The sequence below is a fragment of the Rhipicephalus microplus genome, chromosome 8, assembly GCF_043290135.1.
Source record: "Rhipicephalus microplus isolate Deutch F79 chromosome 8, USDA_Rmic, whole genome shotgun sequence".
NCBI lineage: Eukaryota > Metazoa > Arthropoda > Arachnida > Ixodida > Ixodidae > Rhipicephalus > Rhipicephalus microplus.
In genome coordinates this window covers 101,575,837-101,597,195 of record NC_134707.1, presented here as the reverse complement: position 1 = coordinate 101,597,195, position 21,359 = coordinate 101,575,837, and the positions used below count along the sequence as shown (strand labels likewise).

Here is a 21,359-nt window from a genome sequence, read left to right as displayed (position 1 = left end):
TCCTCGACATATGCGTTTTAAAATGTGTGAACATTTTCATGCTGCTCCTCATAATGTTCATGCGAGTGTTCTCAAAACAAATACTCGACTACGGCAAGGCTTCTACTGGCCTAGAATGTATTCCTCCACCGTCAGTGCGTTCGTGCCTGCAATACACGCCAGCGACGAAACGTTCGCCAGCGGCCTTCTGCCAAATCGCAACGTTTGCCCCGTCCAGCTGGTTCTTTGTATCGCGTTGGCATAGACGTATATGGCCCACTTGTCTGCAACTCCTCCGGTGACCAACCAATATGCCGTTGTAGAAGTCGGTCATCCGACGCGTTGCGCCGACACCGCTGCACTTCCGGCCGCTACAGCACACAAAGTCTATGCATTTTTCATTTTGCGGACCTTCGTTCTTCGGCGCTGAGCAGCATGGGAACTGCTTAGCGACTGAGGACGGGTGTTCCTTTCCTAAGTAATACAAGCCTTCGTTTTCTAAGTAATACAAGCCCTCGTCTCGGCATGCAGAATCGTCTATCGCAAGTCAACAGCCCACCATCTGCAAACTAACGGCTTGATGGAGAGGTTCAACCACACTCTCGGCGACATGTTGCCTATGTATGTCGCCTCCGAACATAACAACTGGGACGCTGTTTTGCCATTCGTAGCATACGCTTACAACGCCGCCATACAAGCTACCACAGACTTTTCGCCGTTATTTTTGCAGTACGGGAGAGAACTGTCTTGCACCATGGACACATTGCTTCCGAACCGACGCGACACTTTCGAGTGCACGACGGTGTCTGAAGCGGCCGAATACCCAGAGGAGTGCAGACAGCTTGCACGTACACTATGAGCAATGTCCATGGTCGTGAAAAGCTATGGCATGACAGCGACGTTGCTGCACAAGCCTTCATCATTAGTTCACTCGTCTGGTTGTCCGTCGCACCACAGGTCTGGACTTGCAACGAAGTTTCTTCCCCCTTATGACGGCCCCTACCAAGTAATTGACCGCACGTCCTCTCTCAACTACTTCTTTGAACCTGTGACGCTATCCCGCAACCCGAGCCATTGCAGTCGTGAAACGGTGCATATTAGCCGGCTCAAGCCTCATTATCAGCCTTTATTTTTACCCAGGCCTTAGTCGCCTCGCTGGCTGCTGTTAACTCCCGGGGGCCTTTGAAAGGAAGAACAGGAAGGCCAGTAGCGTATGCTGTCGGGCTAGTTAGTGTATAGCTCTGTAAAACATCGTAGGAGCAAACTTAAAAGAAAACAAAAAAAAGACTTTGAAAAGCGCACACTCACAACTTACTTTTATCAAATCGTAGCTCTGGAACCCTCAGGCATGCATTCAAACACACAAAAAGCTGAAACAACTACCATCGCAACCTAGCATATAAAAAAGAAAACTAATTATCGAATTCAAGCAAAGGAGGGACACTGATACAATGTACACCAAGTTACTTAATATACATAGCCTTTGCCGATTCACGTGTCACTTTGTCTTTGCTTCTTCGTAAAATTCTCTTGCTGTTTAGCGACGTTTCAAACAAGGACTCATTGCAATGATAGAGGACGAGAAAGTGGACGAGTTCCTTGTGGTTGCGGCTATGCACAAAATCTGCGTTTCTGTCAGATTGGCGATACCGCGACTGGCAATCGTTACTGCGTTCCCAATGAAATGTCTTACGACAATACCTTTAGGGCTGACAGAAAGAGCACCGGGCACAGGGCAGAGAAAGAACAGACGAGAGCACAAAACTAACAACCAAATGTATTCGTCGGTCGTTGTTTCTCCATCCTCTCTTCCACGATAATTTCTTCCGCCTTAATCATGCACCCCTTGCGCTCTCTCCTGTTCTTCATATCATCAAAGAAGCTGGGTATTATAAAGATAGTGAAAGCTTATGTATTGAATAAAATTATGTATTGGACGAACCTGAACGTGACACTATCAACACAAGAAGAAAGGGTAATAAGCTGAGAGGATAGGAGTCGACGGAATAATCTTTTGGTCTTAGGGGTTGAAGAGAGCGAGGAGAAACCACAGAAGACCTGGGACAAGCGGTACTGCAGGACAGTTTTGTTCGCACGCTTGGCATCGAACTAAAAACAGTTGAACGGATTCACACAATAGGCCGAAAAGAGGGCCGTTCGCCGCGTCCGGTCATTATGAAGTTATAAGACTCCCGAGAGAAGTTAACAGTTTACAAAAATTGCAAAAAGCTAAAAGGCAGCAGTTTATCTGTTAGGGACGACTTTTGCAAGGAAACTCTACCCAAGCGTAAACTATTATGGGAATCAGGAAAATAAGAAAGAGATGCAGGAAAACGCATGCGTTTGAATTACGATAAGTTGGTCATAGACAAAGAGGTGTATTCGTGGTACTACGACAAAACAGCCGAGTTAGGCTTAAGCATACAAAGGAAAAACCACATCACTCTGATGACGATGACTGATGCCATTCACAGTCAAGCGCATGCAGCCTTCGCTTAATTATTCTAAATGCTCGGAGCCTTATCAAGAAAGTTAGTGACCTAGAATATATATTAGCAAGCTATAACCCACACGTAATCACCGTCACAGAAACGTGGCTGCGACCGGAAATAGCGGATAGCGAAACTGTGCCACCCGGTTACAAAATATTTAGGAAAGACCGCGATAGACGAGGTGGTGGCGTGGCGATCCTACTTGCAGAAGATGTTGAAGCAATTGTTATGGAAAGAATACCCCACCATGAAAGTGTATGGGTAGAAATAAAATTACGCAAAACTTCCCTTACTTTGGGTGCCGCTTACAGGCCTCCAGGCGCCCCTAGTTCATACTAGATAGTTTGCAGCAATACCATGATAGTATTGCTACTCGGAATCGTGGAATGGTTATTTCGCGACATTTCAATCTTTCTCTAATTAATTGGACCACATTCTCAAACAAATCGAAGGAAGCAATAGACTGCCAACGGCTTTTAGAAATGGCATTCAGCCATGACCTCACGCAGGTCGTCACTGACAGTACACGTGAAACAGGGTATTCGCATTTCATACTGGATATAGTTTTTAATGACGGGTGAATCGACACATTCAACGTTGCAATTGAATATGGATTGTTGGACCACAAACTTGTTTCAATTGAGATAAGCATTGATGGTGCCTTGCCATGCTTGAACAAGGCCGACGATACAAGCATAATTGATTACTTTTCGTTTTCTTTGGATGCGTTCAGTGAGGAAAGTGACGTCAATAAGATGTGGATGAGGTTTAAAGAAATCGCCACGCTATGTATCAACAAATTTGGGCCCTTGCAAAAAAAAGAAACAAAATAAACAGAATCCTTGGTTTAATAGGAAGATAATGCATTTGAAGCGCGCCATTACCCACCAGAGGCAAAAAGTAAACAAAGATCAATCCATGATACACAATTTATCAAGGCTTCTGCGTGCTGAACTGAAAGAATAAAGAACAAAGTATTACGAAGAAATATTACCCACATTTATGAAATCTTCCCCCCATCGTTTTTGGCGTCACTTGTCTCAGAAGGAAGACCACTCAAGACGCGTGCAATCTTTTGTTGTCAGTGATGAATTGGTGACCGAATGCTCTTCCATCACTAACCTACACAAAAGGTTTTTCCAGTCACTGTTTACTGCTTGTCCTGATAACGGTAATGCATCCACGCCACTTCTTTCTCAGTTGGCAGTTATGCCTGACGTTCAGATCACTTATGAAAGCGTCGTATCATTATTACTGAGCATGAACGTGAAAACGTCGATCGGACCAGATGGCATACATAATTATTTCCTGCGAAGATATGCGGAATTGGTTGTGCACTATTTATACATAATATATAATGCCTCAATAGAGCAAAAGCGTGTCCCAGACGACTGGCTTGTGGCAAAGGTCGTGCCAACACATAAGGGTGAAGACCAACAAAGGGTGGAAAATTACCGTCCAATTTCCCTCACCTGTGTATGCTGCAAGCTTTTAGAGCATATTATATTCAAAGCTATGTATACGTATTTTGAGGGCACAGAAACATTTCACCCTAATCAGCATGGTTTTTGACAAAATTTATCAACTGTAACCCAATTATTAGAAACAGTCGATGACCTCACGCGTGTCTTCAATAATAGTGTTCAGATTGACGCAATATGTCTCGACTTCTCCAAAGCCTTTGACAAGGTTCCTCACAGTGAGTTAATTAATAAGTTAGCACACCTAGGCATAAATTATAGCACAATACAGTGGATAAGTGCGTATACCTGACTGGCAGAACACAATATGTAGAAATTACCGGCTTAAAATCTGAGTCATTAAGCGTTACTTCAGGGGTACCGCAAGGTTCAGTTTTAGGACCGATATTATTCTTAACTTACATAAATGAAATTTCATGCGGCATAGATACAAGTACTACAGTGCGAGTTTTTGCAGACGACTGCCTAATTTATAAAGAAGTACACAGTGAAGCTGACCAAAAAACGTTTAATGATAATCTTGATGCTGTCAGTAATTGGTGCACTGAATCTAAAATGGAAATAAATCAAACTAAAACAGTTGATTTGCGCATCACAAATAAAAGTAAGCGTGTCTTCTATTCCAATTACACTCTATGTTCTACCCGCCTGTCTACCGTCAATGAAATAAAGTATTTAGGTGTAACATAATCCAGTGATCTAACTTGGAGGACCTATTTGGAAAACATTTGTGCGGTGGCGGAGAGAAAACTATGGTACTTGCGAAGAAAATTAAGACTTGCTACGACTCCCGTTAATCTAGGAGCATATCTTACGTATAATCGGCTAACATTGAAATATGCCAGCATTGTGTGGGATCCCTCAGAAATCAGCCTCATTAATATGCCTGAAAGAGTACAAATGCGAGCTACCAAGTTTATTCTTTCAAAGTACTCCTCAACAGAGTCAGTAACAGAAATGCTACGCACTCTTCAACTGCCCACTTTAGCTGAACGATGGCAATTGGCAAGGATGAAGTTCTTGTTTTTATTGTAAAAAAATAAATTAAACATAAACACAACAAAATACTGAACGCCTCGCCGTGGAAGAAACCTAAGAAGTGTCCGCGATTACACATACGAAGTGCCACAACAGCGTGTCAATGTATATGCGAATTCATTTTTTCCAAAAACAATTCGTCAGTGGAATGCTTTGCCATTACCACTGGTTCATTAAGATTCACTGGAAAAATTTGAGAAAGGGCTCAAAGATATTTATCTGTTTGCATGGTCTACTATGTTAATTTATTACAATTTATTTGTATGCTTACTACGACTGCACTATTTTTCCTTCCGCCTCAATGCCGGTGTTTCCAATGTATGTTATGAAACATTTCCAAGTTCAAGTGTTGCTGTTTAAATTGCTGTATGATTTGAACGTATTGATGTTTGTCATTCTTAGTATATCCCACCCTTCTAAAATTGCACATACATCTGTGCGTAAAAGTTGGCGTGCCCGTGCATGTGCACCCCAGCGAAGGAACAGAGCAAGCTCTCTGCCGAAGAACAACAGACGTTATTGTCACGCACCTTCGAAGTTTGCAGCAAGGATAATATAACGCGCTGCGTAAGCCGTTACCTGTAACTTGGAAAGATGGAAATCGCCTGTAGTTCAATATACGTTGTGTTGTAGAACGACAAGTTCTTGCAATCGTCCATACCAAGCTGAATGCACCGGTTCTTGCCCGATCACCGAAGCTGTGCAGCATTAGCCGAAAGGCTAACAGTATTTGGAAAATAAATAAATAAATTTGATATCAGAAACAAAATTAACGTATCTAAGCGTGAGAGTAACCGAAACTATATCAGTAATATGAAACTCAATAACCTTGAAATACCGGTTTCACTTGTTTTTATATGCATAGGCGAACCAATTTTACAGAATAACTGTCATGTGGTTGTGTTGGTGTATACTTTCATGATGACCAACACTAATGAGAACTCATACTTAATATGAAATAGGGACAAGGTGCTTCTAGTACCTCTTATACATAAAACAAGTATAATTCATCCTTAAAGAGACGCTAAAGTCTAATAAAAACTAAGGTCAGAGAGAAAGCTCACTGTACGACAACATCTAAAACGACAATATACGCCGGATGCGTTCACCTACAGTATCACAGAAAGTATCATTGCTTGTGTTAGTCAACAGTCCATTTGTTATCCTATTCTGAGGTTGCTTCTTCAAGAAAAACGTGAAAATGGTGTTTCTTCTATTTTGAGAGTACGTACAGTTTAGATCTCTTCTTAGTTTGTTTTGCGATCATGTGGGTGATCTTGGAATTATAGGAGAGCATTGTTTTCCAAGTCAGACTTTGCGTGTCTACATTCCACGTTCTTCTCAAGTGTTCTTTCCCTGTAGCACATTGCCATAATACGTATTGCAGGCTGGAGAATCCTGTGTTACTGAGAATACTCAGCAGTTTTGACGAAATTATTCTGCTAGAATGTGAAATTACGTGACCTCTTTGATTGTAGAGCCAAACACATGAGTAGGCTTAACAAGCGCCGGTGGGAATAGCGACAGGAGTGTTTGGGCAAAGTTCATGGCGTTCATACGACACGCTTTGGGTCCTTCAGCTTTATTTTTGTGTATTTTGTAAAATGTTACAATCGATATTCTGGTCAGAGTCATGCATTTTATTTATGGATGCCAGTGCACATACTACCAACCAGAGATTTCTCTACTGGAAAAGTGCAATGCTTATCCGAATAGAAACGGTGAACATTATAAGACTTCTGTTTTTCTTGAATGTTTGCACTGGATAAGTATAGCACTGAAGTGTATTGAAATACTTCGTAAGAAGTCAGCATTAGCATGAATGTAGCTGTGTTGACTCACCAGGCATCATGGTATCTGATTTCTATGTCCTGAGAAAAGGTTCTGGCAGTAGCATTCAACGCTGTTCTCATTGCTGCTTTGCACAATATTCCAGACGTGTTCATCGTAGTCAAGTTTAGGTAAATGACACCAGTATTCATGAACTGAAGAAAACAACAAGACAACAATAAATCTATTTCTTAGCGATATCATCAATGCGTGGGGAAAAGGCGTCTACGCATACAATATCGACTAAATCGTTTGTTTTATCTTTAGGCAAGTTGTCACCTCAAATTTCGACAGCTTTGATGACCGTTAGAGCCTGCTAAAATGCACTCACTCAAATAAAATCTGACAAATCAGCATTTTTAAGAGATATACTCAATCCTAGAAACTCTGCATTCTCTTTCGGGGACGTGACTTTTCTTCATCCGTAATTAACTTTACACCCTTAAAAGGGATTCGTCATGTCTAAAACAAACACCCTTATGCCATTTTAAACTGGCGTTTTCACGTATTAAAACACACGGAACATAGGGTATTTCCAGTGGCCAAAACGCCCTTGTAAATAAAAAATGTGAGTGAATATATCTAGTAGTTAGGAACAGTAAAGTAATCGTTTTCATTTCAATTATAACCTTGCCACGAAATGCCATATTTGTGCACGAAGTAGTTTGTAGGAAAGTGGTGCAAGCAGGCAAAAGAAGCGGTGCGCTAGGCAAGACATCCTACTGTTGCAGAATGAAACGCAAAGAAAGCAATTTTTAATAGAACACTCTAGGCGTTTTGCTGTTGTCTTCTGTATTCTTGCTAAATTCTCTTTGACACACAGACTTCGATTTGAGCAGATTGGTTGAAACGAAGCTTATAACCTGGGAGCATCCTAAACATGGCACCTGCCAGCCTGGGTGGGTTCGAAAAGCCAGGTGGCTCGAGTGCGCAAGCGCACCTCATCATTTTAGTGGATCCTGTGTACTCGCAAAGCATGCCGTCTGGCTTCATTACCATACACAAGTTGACAAAGATGGCCGCAATTCTCTATTTCGTGTAGTTATCCTCTAAATTTACAGACAACTCTCAAATATTTTCACTATTATGCCATGAATGGTAGCAGTTTTATAAGCAAAATATATGAACATTAAAGTGAGAGTGCTTGACTGCAACGCACGCAACATGGAGTTTACGCTTACACGAAGCAGTTTGGTGCTGATAATAATTTATGCAGATGGTGAAAGATCATGCCAAGCTTTTCAGTATAGCTTCATATGTCTTCTCACTGGTAATTCACGGGAAACCACCGCTTACTACTGGTTACTCACTTCTTCGCAAAGAAAGCTTAGTTGAACCAAATGTGTGCAGTAACAGCGTGGACACTTTCGCATTGCTTTTTGATTTTTCGAAGTTCTGCTTTTTGCCACAACACGGCACTGCGTATTTATCGACCTACACTTTATCTAAGACGTGTTCAGCCTTTAGAACACAAACATAGTGCCATTAGGGTTCATAGAATAAATAGTAGAAGGAGCACATAAACCCAAAAATGAAGGTCATACTTGTTTCACCTCGAAGCAGCCATATTCAATGGAATGTGACAACTTTGGATGTAGAATTCGACGCGCGCTTACGGTGATTACGCCCACAGCTTCTGCATCTGCATTTCTTGACTTTCATAGAGAAATCGCATTGCACCTAACACCTTCCTGCCAAACTTGGTGTATTTCAGATACAGTTGAATTCTCAGGTGCCACTACAAATAGGTGCCTTAAAACACGCTCCAATTTCAAGCGTATCGTTGTGGCATTCAGTACGAACTTGGTGACTTGTTCCTCGGCAGTGTCCACAACTTTAGTAACATTGGCACAATTTTTTCACGTTATTAGGCATAATTTGGCCAGTTCGTTTTCATGTCTTACCTTCCATGGGCCTGTCTTCTTCTGTGGAGTACTTGTTTTCTGCAAAACAAAGAAATAATTCAGCTCTACGGCGATCCGCTAAACTTCTGAAAAGTGATTTGTCCAAAAAACAATCCACTGGCCAACCTAGGCCGTTTCCCTAGCTTCACATATGCCAAATTTGGTATCACGTGATGCCATGAAGGACGAAGATATGGACTTGAGCGAACATAATCGTGAAATGTGTGTCATGTGAGAACATGACTACATGCCACAGTGAAGGCGCCAATACATTTCGACGCGACGCGGTGCGCGCACTCGCCGGCGTACATTGCGTCCTTTCACGCCAGCGTTGCCCCGCAAGGCGCCGGTCCTGCCTTATAGTCAGAGGTACCCGCCGCGCTGCGTTGCTTTGACGCATGCGTGTTTTGAGCGCGTCCGGCGTCCCTCCGTCACGAAAAGAGGGAGACACAGTGCTGTCTGGATAACGCCTAAGCGCAAAATGCAGCATGTCGCATTTCGCGCCGGTTACCGTCGAGCCACACCGACGGACGCTGGTCGCGACTGGCGTCACACTATACAGTGCATGCTCACGTTTTGCTAACATAGCGTCGCTGTGCCAAGCGTGCGCGCGCGCCAACGATACATTGCTGTGTATTGGCTCTTCATTATGTGCTCGCGGCCGTCTTGCTAGCTGCACATATAACAAATTTTGTGTTACGTTACATCAATGGATGACGAGATATATGACTGGTGAAAACATGATAATCCTGACGCGCGTGTCACGTAAGAACATGACAACATACCCCTCTTATAGCGTGCTCACGGCCATTTCACTAGCTTCACATATACTACATTTGGTATCACGTGACGTGAATAGATGACCAAGGTAAACAACATATCCAAACACAATAATCATGACACTGATGTCATGTACGGCCTCATTTACTTCCAACTCGTTACGTTGGGCTAATCCACCTCGTAAGGCTGTGCTGACATTTCTGATTCGTGCTTCGCATATGATCACTTCCCACTGTACGTGAGACCTGGCAATTTGTTTAGCGGGACATGTCTGAATGGCGTAACGTTATTCTACTTCGAGCGCCAAGAGCGTCCAAAGGCTAAACGGCGTGCTCAGGGCCATATGAGTTATCGGTAGTATTTGACGGGTTAAACGCGCTCCTAGGCTGCGTCTGAGGCTGAATGACAACGATCGACCAGCAATTATATCAAGCCTGGCTGGCTTGCAATGGCTTCACTTGCTTTTCTTAGCTTCCTTCGTGCAACGCCTTCGTGTGAATTCTTCTTCTCCCGTGTGGTGCCTCTTCGGGGGTTTGTCGTGAAGTTCTGAGGGCGAATCTGATTATTTGAACCTACTATAATCGCCATTAAGTAACACGCACGCAGTTTTCATATGCCTTACTAGCCTGCGTGGCCCAAGCGTTCGTCTGCAGCTGCCTTGCCATTGTTCGATCCGGCATCGATTTCAGAATCACTGCTCACTAGAGGATCAAACCGAAATTGATTCGTCGAGCCGCGAACCACCGCGATTGTGTATTCCTCGGTGTCTACATTGTTCTTTGTGGATGCTGACGACGGCGGCGGTAATGACGGGGATGGCGAAGCCCATCTCACCAAATATCAACAAAAATTCACGTCCCCAAATTGTGTGGGTACGTGAAGAAATGTGGCGTGACCGCGGGACGTGGCCACTCGGCAGCGCTAGAAATTTGCGGGCTTTAGATGCCTCTTGAATTGGGTTTGATGCTGGTAGTACTAATTTGTATTACATTTATCATCTCGTCTTTCTGTTGCATTGACACTACCGAATCTTTACTAGGAGATCAATAACTACACGTCGATACAAAAAACGCGACACGCATAAAGTTTGTGTGACTGCTCCTTCAAATGCACACGTTTATTAGCTATCCCATTAAGCATACTCAATATAAATAACATCTCCAACATATATCAGGTTCATTAGGCTTACCGGTTGTTCAGCTGAGACGCGAAGAGGCACGACTGCGGCAATTGAAATGATTAACCATGGGTGAACGATGTAAGGAGCCATTGTAGCCGCTGCACAAGTAATCGTTCCAGAAATTTTGTATCTTACAGAGTTCTAAACCCTGTTATCGAAACTCTTTATATCCGCTGCAATACAGTGTTGACGTCAGAAAGCTGAAGTTCATTTGGAAGTTAAAGGAAGGACACACAAAGCACTCGTTAAAGATTTATCGAAAAGAAAGCTTTGTCAATATTAAAACACGTGCTCAGGACGAGTTCATTGCTACTCTGCCTTTTGTCTACTACAATGCGGTAGCTATCCTGGTTAAATTTTTTAATCTGTGTCATTTACATTTTTAACTTTTTTTCATTGACTCTCACCACCTTAACATCAGATGACAATGCCCCCGCTTACCCCTCAACCTTCAAATGTACGAATCAACTTTGAATATTTTACTTGACTCGTTGTTAATAATTTTTAAACACCATAATACCACGTACAGCGCGCAATACGATGCGGAGAGCAAGCACCCGTGGCTTTGCAATGAGAAGACTGGAACGGCTTCACTTCGCTTTTTTTTTTCACTACAATGCGTTTAAAGTTACTGTTTGAAATAATTTGAAGCCTATGAATATCAGAATAACTATGTTTCCTTTTCTACTCTGAGAACTGACGCCGTCGTATGATGCAAGATGAAGAATATGTAATTGTGTAAATAGAATTATAACAAAAAGTTCGCAGCTTTGCCCAAAAGGCAAAGGAATGAACATGATAGCAACAACTAGGAAGGTCCCGCGCAGAAAGGCAAGCAGATCGAAACGTGTTCGACGTTTCGCACGCAGAAGTGACGCACAAAACGTACTCACAGGTACAAATGAACGTGAATAAGCGCCTCAGTTGTTACTGCGCTGTGTCTGAAAAGCGCGCGTTTTTTCACAAATGGAGGCTGTGCAACGATTGCAGTGACCTTCGTGTACCTCGTAACATCAATCATTCCAGTTCAAGCCCAACGCCAGCCAATATCCTCCCAACCGGGAGATAACGGTTCGTGAGAGATCGTCCAATCCCTTCTTCTCCGCGGGCCAAAGTACGCGTGAGAGATGAGAGCCGCCGCGTGCCCATTGCGACTTATTGCTGATAATGCTGAAAACAAGATTAGTACACCCCCATCCCCGCGATGCCCACCAACAGTGGTAGATATGATTAGGTTGCCGTTTCAACGGTGACGGAGGTACCCTTCAGTGGCTCAAGCGTTAACACCTCGCAATCCCGACGCCGAGGTCCCAAGTTCGAGTGCACACGCCAGAGTCTTTCTTCTGGATTTTTTCTTTGTTGCGTTTTAGTATAAATAGGTATACATATACTGTGTGTGTTTAATATAAATAGGTATACATATATGTATACGTATACATATACTGTGCATGACATCGACGCTGACACACACGTCAACACCAACATGGGCGGCGAAATCCAGTCGAGAATGTCCATATATTTGCTATCACAATAAAACATCGCCGAAAGCTAAGAGCACACCGGAATGTCACGAGCGACGCGAAAGTACATAGAAATCGGTCGATCTTGCATTCCCATGCTTGGTAACATCGAACTAATTTCTAAATAATGGTCTGTATTTGCTTTGCGAAGATTTTCATGTAAATTTGAATTGGTCGGCAAACCCTTCAGAAAGGCTTCGAACGCCGCGAAAATTCAATTCTTTGATTTCACTCATGGAACACTCATTTGAGCATTCGTGACATGCGCGTTAGATGATAGTATGCGTTCGAGTGTTAGAGCTGTCACGTAGTTTATTTACGTATAGACCTACTGGAAGGCCAAGGAACGCCAGAAGAGCGAGGAACGTCAACAGGCCGAAAATACGAAACAAGCGCAAGCTCGGGTCGCACTGTGCACCAACGCTGTGGCTTGCCGTTTCTTGCTGCTTCGTCGTCGATCGTGTAGTTTCCTACATTGGCCCTCGGTGAATAGCGCAGCCAACCTGGCGACTTAAGGCGTATTCACTATAGCGAGGTCGTAACACGGCTTCAGGCGACTCACATGCACAATTTCTCAGCCACGACAGCGTAAGTCATGAGACTGGTCCAAGGCTCAATCTCATAGTTTACTGGTGGCGTACGAGCGAGAATGCGGTAGGGCCCGTGGTATCGTGCCAGCGAATTCGAGGAAATGCCAGGAGTACTCGGTGGGATCCAGAGCCAAACGAGAGCACCAGTCGTGAAAGTAGAGAGACGTCGGTCGGTGTCATGCCGTAGCTTCGGTGGCCTTGGTCCTTGGTTGTCAGTGAACGGGCCAATCGTCTGCAATCTTCTGCGTAACTGGCAACACCAGAAATTGGTATACAACACGAATGTCGTATTTCTGTAGGCGAAGCGCCCAACGACCAAGGCGGCCCGACGGGTTTTCGAGCGATGATAGCCAGCATAGAGCGTGGTGGTCCGTAACGACTTCGAAAGGGCGGCCATAAAGGTACGGGTGGAACTTCGTCAAAGCCCAGACAATTGCAAGGCACTCTTTCTCCGTGATGGAATAATTACACTCGGCTTTCTTGAGAGTTCGACTCGCATAAGCGACCACGTATTCTTGGTATCCTGGTTTTTGTTGAGCCAATACAGCACCAAGACAGACACCACTGGCTTCGGTGTGGACCTCCGTAGGTGCATTGGGGTCAAAATGACGTAGTATTGAAGGTGATAATAATAACCGCCGAAGCACAGTGAAGGATTCGTCACACTCTTTTGACCAAGCAGAAATGCCTTTGGAAGTTGTCAGTAGGTTGTTAAAAGGAGCGATGATGGAAGAGAAGTTCCGCACAAATCGACGAAAGTATGAGCGCAGGCCGATAAAACTTCGAAGTGTCTTGATGGAATTGGGCTTCGGATAGTCGGCCTTGGCGCGGAGTTTTGCCGGATCCAGGAGAACACCCTCTTTGCAGATGACGTGAACCAGTATAGTGAGCTGACGTGTGGCAAAATGACACTTCACTTCTTGATGTTAAGTTGAAGGCCGGCAGAGGTGAGACACGTGAGAATAGCACGAAGACGAACAAGGTGAGTCGAAAAGTCGCGAAAAAAAACGACGATGTCGTCTTGGTAGCAGAGGCACGTGTTCCACTTGTAGCCGCGAAGGTTGGTGTCCATCATCTGTTTGAAGGTAGCTGGGGCGTTGCAGAGTCCAAACGGCATGACGTTAAACTCATAAAACCCATCAGATGTTACAAATGCAGTCTTCGATCGGTCAGTATCAGCCATCGAAACTTGCCAATATCGTGAGCGTAAATCTAAAGAGGAGAAATATTCTGCTTTTTGCAAGCAATCGAGAGCATCGTCGATGCGTGGCAATGGGTACACATCCTTCCGAGTTATCTTATTGAGCCGTCGGTAGTCGACAAAGAATCAGATAGACCCATCCTTTTTGCGCACAAGTACAACAGGGGACGACCAAGGGCTCTGCGATGGCTGGATGACACGACGCTTGAGCATATCGTCGACTTGTTCGTTGATAATACGGCGCCTTTGCGCCGAAACTCGATATGGTCGTTGGCGTAAGGGAGCATGAGTACAGGTGTCAATGTGGTGCGTGATGTTTGCTGTGGGACCCAAAGATGGCTGAGCGCAATCGAACGTGTCGGCGATAGCTCAGCGGCAACAGAGGGCTGGAATGAGTCTGGCGTGGGCAGTGTGGCCACAGGTGGCGTCATAGCATTGAGCTGGAGGTGAGGTGGGTGTTCGGCAAACTCCAGAGGGTGCAAGAGGTCAACGTCTTGTATGTTACCCAAAGATTCTCCGCGAAGTAAGGTAGCGCGCCAGCTGTCACTGCTGCCACTGACACATGAGCCCACGCAAGCTTTCGCACCGGACCTTCAACACGCCATTCGAACCCAAGTCGCTGTCACTGAGGCCCTTCCACCGATGCATAAGCAAGCACCTGTCACTACGCCCCTCACGTACGCCGCTGTACGTACGAAAGAGACAATGCTGTTCTCGTACACCCCAAAATGGCTTTTTAAGGACTCCATTCCTATAATAAAATACAGTGACTACGCAAGATTGTGAAGAATGAGGTAAAGATGGGTTTCATAAATTTCGACCACATGGTGTTCTTTACAATGAGCTTTTTTGTATTGAAAACTGAACGTGTTTTTACGACTTGGTCCACCAACAATTCGCTGACGTTAATTATGTTGTTTAATTATCCCCACAGAGAACACTCCTAATAACCTATTTACTGAGGAAACGAGCGAGCCACTAGGTGGGCGTGTACAGTGCCTCGCAAGTGTTCGCACATCTCGTGGCAGTGTGACGCATGAATCTCATGCACTTGCACGAACTAGGATACTGGTCTCCGAGTTGTTTATAAATTAGACACGTGTGTGGAACACTTAGCCTAATCGTGCGTTGTTTCATAACTACAAATCATTGCTTACGTGTTCCCTCTTGCAAAAAATGCAACAATCTGTCTGCTAGCACGCACGAACACATGAAAATGAAAAATAAAAAGAAACAGTGTCATGCAGCTTTCAGTGTAGTCCTAAATCCTTCACAATAGCCACTTACGTTACGGTGAAGAGTTTAAATTTTTCTCTTTCCCAAGGCATCAATCGCAGCAGTGTTCGAGTAAGCACGGTAAGTTTCCTGCATTGAATACTTTTAGGGTGGCTTGCAAGACAAGTGTGCGACATGCGTGCCAAATTTTGCAGTTTTTTGTTCTCATTTGTTATGGCAGGTGACACTATTTGTGGTGTGCAGGCGCGTAGCCAGAAATTTTTTTCGACCGGTGGGAGGGGGGGGGGGAGCACCACCTTGATTTCGGGAAGAGCACCTCCTTTTAATGGCCATTTTTCTCTCTCCATGCTATGGCGAAAATATTTGGGGGGTGCGGTGGCACGTGCCCTGTGTGCCACCCCCTGGCTGCTCCCCTGGTCGCGTGCCACGAGTACTCCCTGGTCGTTCCCCTCTTCAGTAGAGGCAAGGAAGCGTCAGTAGGTGGATCAATGAAAAATTTGGCAAGCTGGTGGCACTCTAGCAGGTTTGAAAAACGCTGGAGTGATATTAGGCTAATTATTTCTGCAGTGTTATTTTGTTATTGTAACTTTGTTGAATAAGTTGAACCGTGTTTGAGCATCGCTTGCCTTGAAATGGGCCTCCATTGTCCGCTTGGTTGTGGGTGCGATTGCGACAAATGACGTCAAAGAAAGATCGACTAACTGTGAGTGCAGTGGTCGGTTACGCAGTTACTGGGGAACGCACACCAACTCACGTTTCTGCTCCTTGTATGTTAACGTTATGTAATGCTGCATTGGAGTTTAGGTTATCCTAGTAAAAAAAAAGACGCTTGCGTGAGTGACATTGTCACGCGGTCGTGATATAGACAAAGCAAACAGACCGGAGGTCTAAGATGCAACTGTTTACAGTGCTGAACCTGTGGATGGTGAACGGCAAGGGAAATCACAGCAACACACACTGGCACTGATAGCGCGCGGCTGACGGATCGTCGGCCGTCAATCAACTGACAAGCGTTGAAGCGCCACGGCATTTATGCAGGTACTGTCGAATATTCCAGCCTCATCACTGGTTTTCGTGCAAGCTCCTAAATGGTCTAGAGAGTTTCATGTTATACCGAGTCACCGTGTTGTTGTAGACAGTATTTCTCTCATGGAAGCTTTCCTATTTCTGTCGAAGAAAAAAAAAGAAACTGGAAGGATGGAAGCACTGTGGCGATGAGAGGTTCTAAAATGAGCTTCGCAAAACGCACAGGGCAATATTAAGGTTGAAGAGTTTCACAGTCGGTTTGAACTGAGGGAAAAATGATGAGGAACGCGTCGAATGCTACCGACGGTCTAAAAGTCACCGAAACTATTCTGCAAAATATTTCAAGGCTAATATTCTTTTATGCCAAACCATTTTAGGTAGGGGGGGGGGCAAGGAGGGACAGCACCTGACGTCATCGGTATAGCCAGCATTGCATTGTCTGCGTTCAGTCATTGATCACGTGTACGGCTTCACCGTCATTGTCTTTGTGGATTCATTGACGCCTTCACTTCAAGTATCTAAACGCCGAATAAAGTGCAAGGTCAACAACATTTCGGTAATATAAAAGCACAATGTTGCTAATTTGTTAACTCTATCACTAGCTGAGTTTGGGCAAGGTAAATGTGCTGATTAGCTCATTAGCTTTGGTTTTAAGGTTTGACAGAAGAGGTATATGGTCTCGTGTTGGCGCATCAATTGATAGTTCTTCGTTCTATCTGCAACATAACCTCATAATGGTACCTGCTATAACCGATGCACCGACCCTGACTGCTTTACTGAGTAGTGTCTCAATTTACTACTTCACTGAGAGTGATAATTGCATGGGTGTTGACCACGCAGGCAATACTTTTCTGAATCAGATACATTCATAATCACGTGTTGTACAGTGGTGAACTCTCATGTCTAGAACGACAGAGAATCATCCGCAGAACAGCATGAGCAACATCTTCAGTCACAAATATCCCACATATAAGCATGCGTGGTGACAGTTATGTGCCTGCCCGGCAGTTTCAATCCTTCTGGACTGCTTTGGCTGTCGAAGCACCGTGAACTATATAGCACCGTAAAATATGAAAAAACCAACAATCGCCTGGATAGGCGCGTTTTATACTCTCAAGTCTTTTTCACTTCGTGATGCCACATTACAGCGAGAACACTTTGCTTAGTTTTTTTTGCTTGCTTTCTTGCGCTAGATTGTTTAGAGCCTTTTCGGCAGATAAAACAGTCAGCAAGGCCGCGGAGATAACTGCAAGTCAGGTACATCACTTGCACCATACAAGCTCAGATGTGGTCCATTTGCGACTGTATATGTCACTCTTGCTGTTCTGCGTGTGACGCTCCGTCGTCCTAACTCGGCGACAACTTTTCTTGGCACTAAAGCGAAAGCTAAGGAGGCAAAGCTTTTGCACATGTGGCACTACGCGACGTATTTCGTTTTGGCGCGCGTCTCGTAGCGCTGTGGAAAGTGACGGGAGCACACCAGCAGCGTTTCGTGTAGACGCAGACGCCGCTTAGCGTTCGACGTGCACGTAAAACGATGAGACTTTCTGGCACGTTCAGAGAGGCGAATTCACAACGAATGAGTGAATACCACTATCTTGATCGTGAGAGTTGCATCCAGTCTCAAACAGCTGCACATAAAAATGAACGGGGACCTTCTATATTTCACGGTGAAAACGACGGCACTACTTTGGAACTAGCTTCGCGGGCGGCAGAAAACACGCAATTTAGCTCTGTAACCTTCCATCCAATGCCAAGGAAAGTTGTCGCCGAGTGTAGACTTGAGAGTTGACAACTGTATATCAGGAAGCAGCATACATGCAGCAGCCAGAAACACTATTCTGTCATTCCAGTGACCTAGACGGCGCCATGCAGCCATGCTCCGAAGCTGTCAAATGGTGATAAAATTGTGACGCAGTTCGGTCTCTCAGTGGTCATAAACCAATGAACACGTCTTCACGCTCTGCGAAGCTGACGTAAACGCTCGCGACATCACCATCTCGTCTGCATGCCATTTTGACCTTTCGCTTCGCCACCTATAGCTGCTGCGATAATGGAATTTTGTACGTATATTCAAACAGTAATATTTTATGTAAGTGTTGTTTCTTCAATTTATGAGCTTCTCAGTGGTGTAGCTCCGTGTTAAGTGTGTGCCATAAGTGAGTGAAAAAAATTGGCAGATTCCACAGACAGTGGGAATTCATGATATCGGAAGCACGAATGAGAAAGGTTGATAAGTCATTTTAAAATCAGCACAACCTTACGAGTTGCAGCTAAGTGATGCCGCACATGACCTGCTTGTCCTGATTATCATGTTTAGATGTGTCGTTTACCGTCGTCACTTATTCACATCTCGTGATACCAAATTTCGTATATGTAAAGCTCATAACGTTATGCTGATTTCAAAGAGACATATATTCATTCTCATTCGGGTTTTGCATATCATCAATTCTCACTGTGCGTAGGATCTGCCAATTTTTTGAAGTTACGACTAGTCAATTATGTTCTTCATACAGTCATGCTATGCCGTACCAAGTTTACTATCGATACCGTTATCGAAACGGCCAAGAGAGCTGAAAGTCGTAGGCGGCTAGATGGATAGATCAATAGATAGATAGATAGATAGATAGATAGATAGATAGATAGATAGATAAATAGATAGATAGATAGATAGATAGATAGATAGATAGATAGATAGATAGATAGATAGATAGATAGATAGATAGATAGATAGATAGATAGATAGATAGATAGATAGATAGATAGATAGATAAGCTCAAAGTCGCCGAAGTTTGCTAAGAAATGCTTCGCATTTAAACTGAAGTGGTTCTTAAGAGAAAGGAAGAGTAAAGTGAGTCCCGTTATTGTCTGCTTCAGTGAGCGACACCGCCACAGAGCTTACAAAGGAATGGGGGTAAGGAGGGATAAAAGGGTAGAAGTAAAGGTATAGGAAAGAGGACGAAGAAGCAACAACAAACTGAGGGGGTAGGAGAGACAGGAAAGATGGAGTCCGAGGACGGGGTAGACTTGCGAGAGATGTTGTCGGTGTCTGTAGATGGCGTAGAGCAGGACCAGTAAATCAGAGCTGCGCTGTCGTCGAAGGTCGTCGGCGACAGGAGATGACGTAGGGCGAGCCCAGTCGGCCAGAGCTACGATGACGCCGAAGGTTGCGAGCGCGCAGGCGCACAACCGGTCGGCACGAAATCCAGGGAGCGTCTCCCGCATTTAAACTGGCAACCCTGCGCGAGACGTGCCATAGAGTTCCTGCGTGAAGAATAACTCCACAAAGTTTCGTTCAAGAATACGTAGAGGGAAATCTGGTGGTAGTGCCTACGGGACATCTTTCAGTGCTGATTGTACCACCATGGAAATATATGGCAAGTACAGGCTTCGGATCTGCTTTGGATAAATCATGCTCGTGAGATTCGCGACGCATGTTCGCTGAGTGTAAAACAAAGTGACATAACGGTATTTTTAAACCAAACCTGCTTCAACTTTTTCTATGTAAACCTTAATGCAAAGGGATTTCATGGCCATGGGGTAGAAGTTAAACGTAAACAAATTAAACCAGTAGTGTAATTCGCTCTGCCATTGCGTTCCAAATTCGACATCACAAGATAATCAATTACTTTTGGCAACACTTGAAAATAAACATACTTGTTTTTTCTCGAAAATGTGGTGTATCACTTTATGGACATAACAGTACAGTACTAAATAAGAAACGTTTAACGTTTCGTCAGCTGTTATGTCAGGTGAATCAGTCTAAGTTGTGTGCGCCCAACGCTCCTCTCGTTTTGTTGTGAATTCGAGTCAGGGGAGCGTGATGAGGCGTCTGCGCATGCCACACCGGCAGAGAAAATGATATTTACCTCCTAATGCCTTTAGATTGAATGTCATTCGTGCGGTCCCACACGAATCAACGAAATGGCATTCACTCAAATGCCATTCGTCACCTAACGCCAGAATTCATTTGACAAAGAAATGCGTACTCTCGATGGCACAGCTGATGAAGTAATTGTATAAAACGACATTTGATTCGACTGGCAGGAAATTTTTGAGTATTTTATTTTCACTAATTACCTAAACAAGTGGTTTAAAACCTATCTTCAGCTGGTAGACACTGTGAACAAAATGCGACAGGTGCCATTTTATGTTTAAGCTTTGGATCTGACTAGCTTCGGCTTCAGTTGCTACATGGTCGGTTGACACGTCATGAAACAAAGTATTGAATAAAATATAACGGCAGCGTGTTATGCCTATTTATACATTTATTTATTATTTGATGTGTATGAATCTTGTAAACGCTCAGTAATATTTTCATTGTTACTCATTCAATGCTCACGAGGAAAGTGCTGCGATCGACATCATCAAGTTAAATGTCTTTCGCTTTGGACGTGTAGCAGCGCCGCTAAAGAAATGTAATGATTCGGTAACCGAATGTCTTCGCTAGCGACTGTCATTTTCTATACCCATGTAACACAGGTATACCACTCGTTCTAAATAGGTTTTGGCAAGAACTGATCATGAAAATAAAGCCGTGATTTCGATGCGACATCCTACACTAGCATGGGACGCTACATCTGTGCGTAGCAGTGTGTGGACGATCCTTCGCTTGAACTGTAAACTGCACCCTGTAGAGCTCCAGCGTCGCAGCACATCAATCAGCCTCTTTGAAAAACAAAGGCACTGCTTCAGCGCTTTTCACCACACCCCACTGCGCGAAGAATGAAACTGAAACTGCAGAAAAAGTTTGTAGACGGTCTGATAGATAACGCAATCCAATTCAAAGCTTGTACCTCCGATAATTCCTATGGGGTACACAATTGCAGCGCGAGACTCCTCTCTACATAATAATGTATGAAACTCTATGACCACCCTCAGAGCCCGCTATTAGACTGTCTACTTGGAACAATGTTGCAAAGTTGTAGTACTAGAGAACTTATCACTATTTACCACTTTGCCGTTGTACCCACTATGAGGCTTCAAATCAATGTGTTCGAGTACATTGCTCGGCACTTTTCAATGCGAAAGCTATTATGAGATCGCAACAAGGGTCCCATGCGGCGCCGTAGTTGTCCATCACTGCCGCCGGTGTCCATAAT

General features: G+C 44.2%; 1 protein-coding gene across 1 annotated transcript in view; it reads right to left on the bottom strand.

The window, feature by feature from the left end:
* LOC119185198 (uncharacterized) overlaps positions 1–10,848 on the bottom strand; it is a 33,584-nt gene extending 22,736 nt beyond the window's left edge. The window contains exons 1-3 of the mRNA XM_075872419.1: positions 10,694–10,848; positions 8,725–8,763; positions 6,833–6,975 (exon numbers count right to left, since the gene is read on the bottom strand). Coding sequence (XP_075728534.1) covers positions 6,833–6,975; positions 8,725–8,763; positions 10,694–10,774 — 263 coding nt within the window. The 5' untranslated portion in view covers positions 10,775–10,848. The remainder of the gene's footprint in view (positions 1–6,832; positions 6,976–8,724; positions 8,764–10,693) is intronic.
* Positions 10,849–21,359: the final 10,511 nt, after the last annotated feature.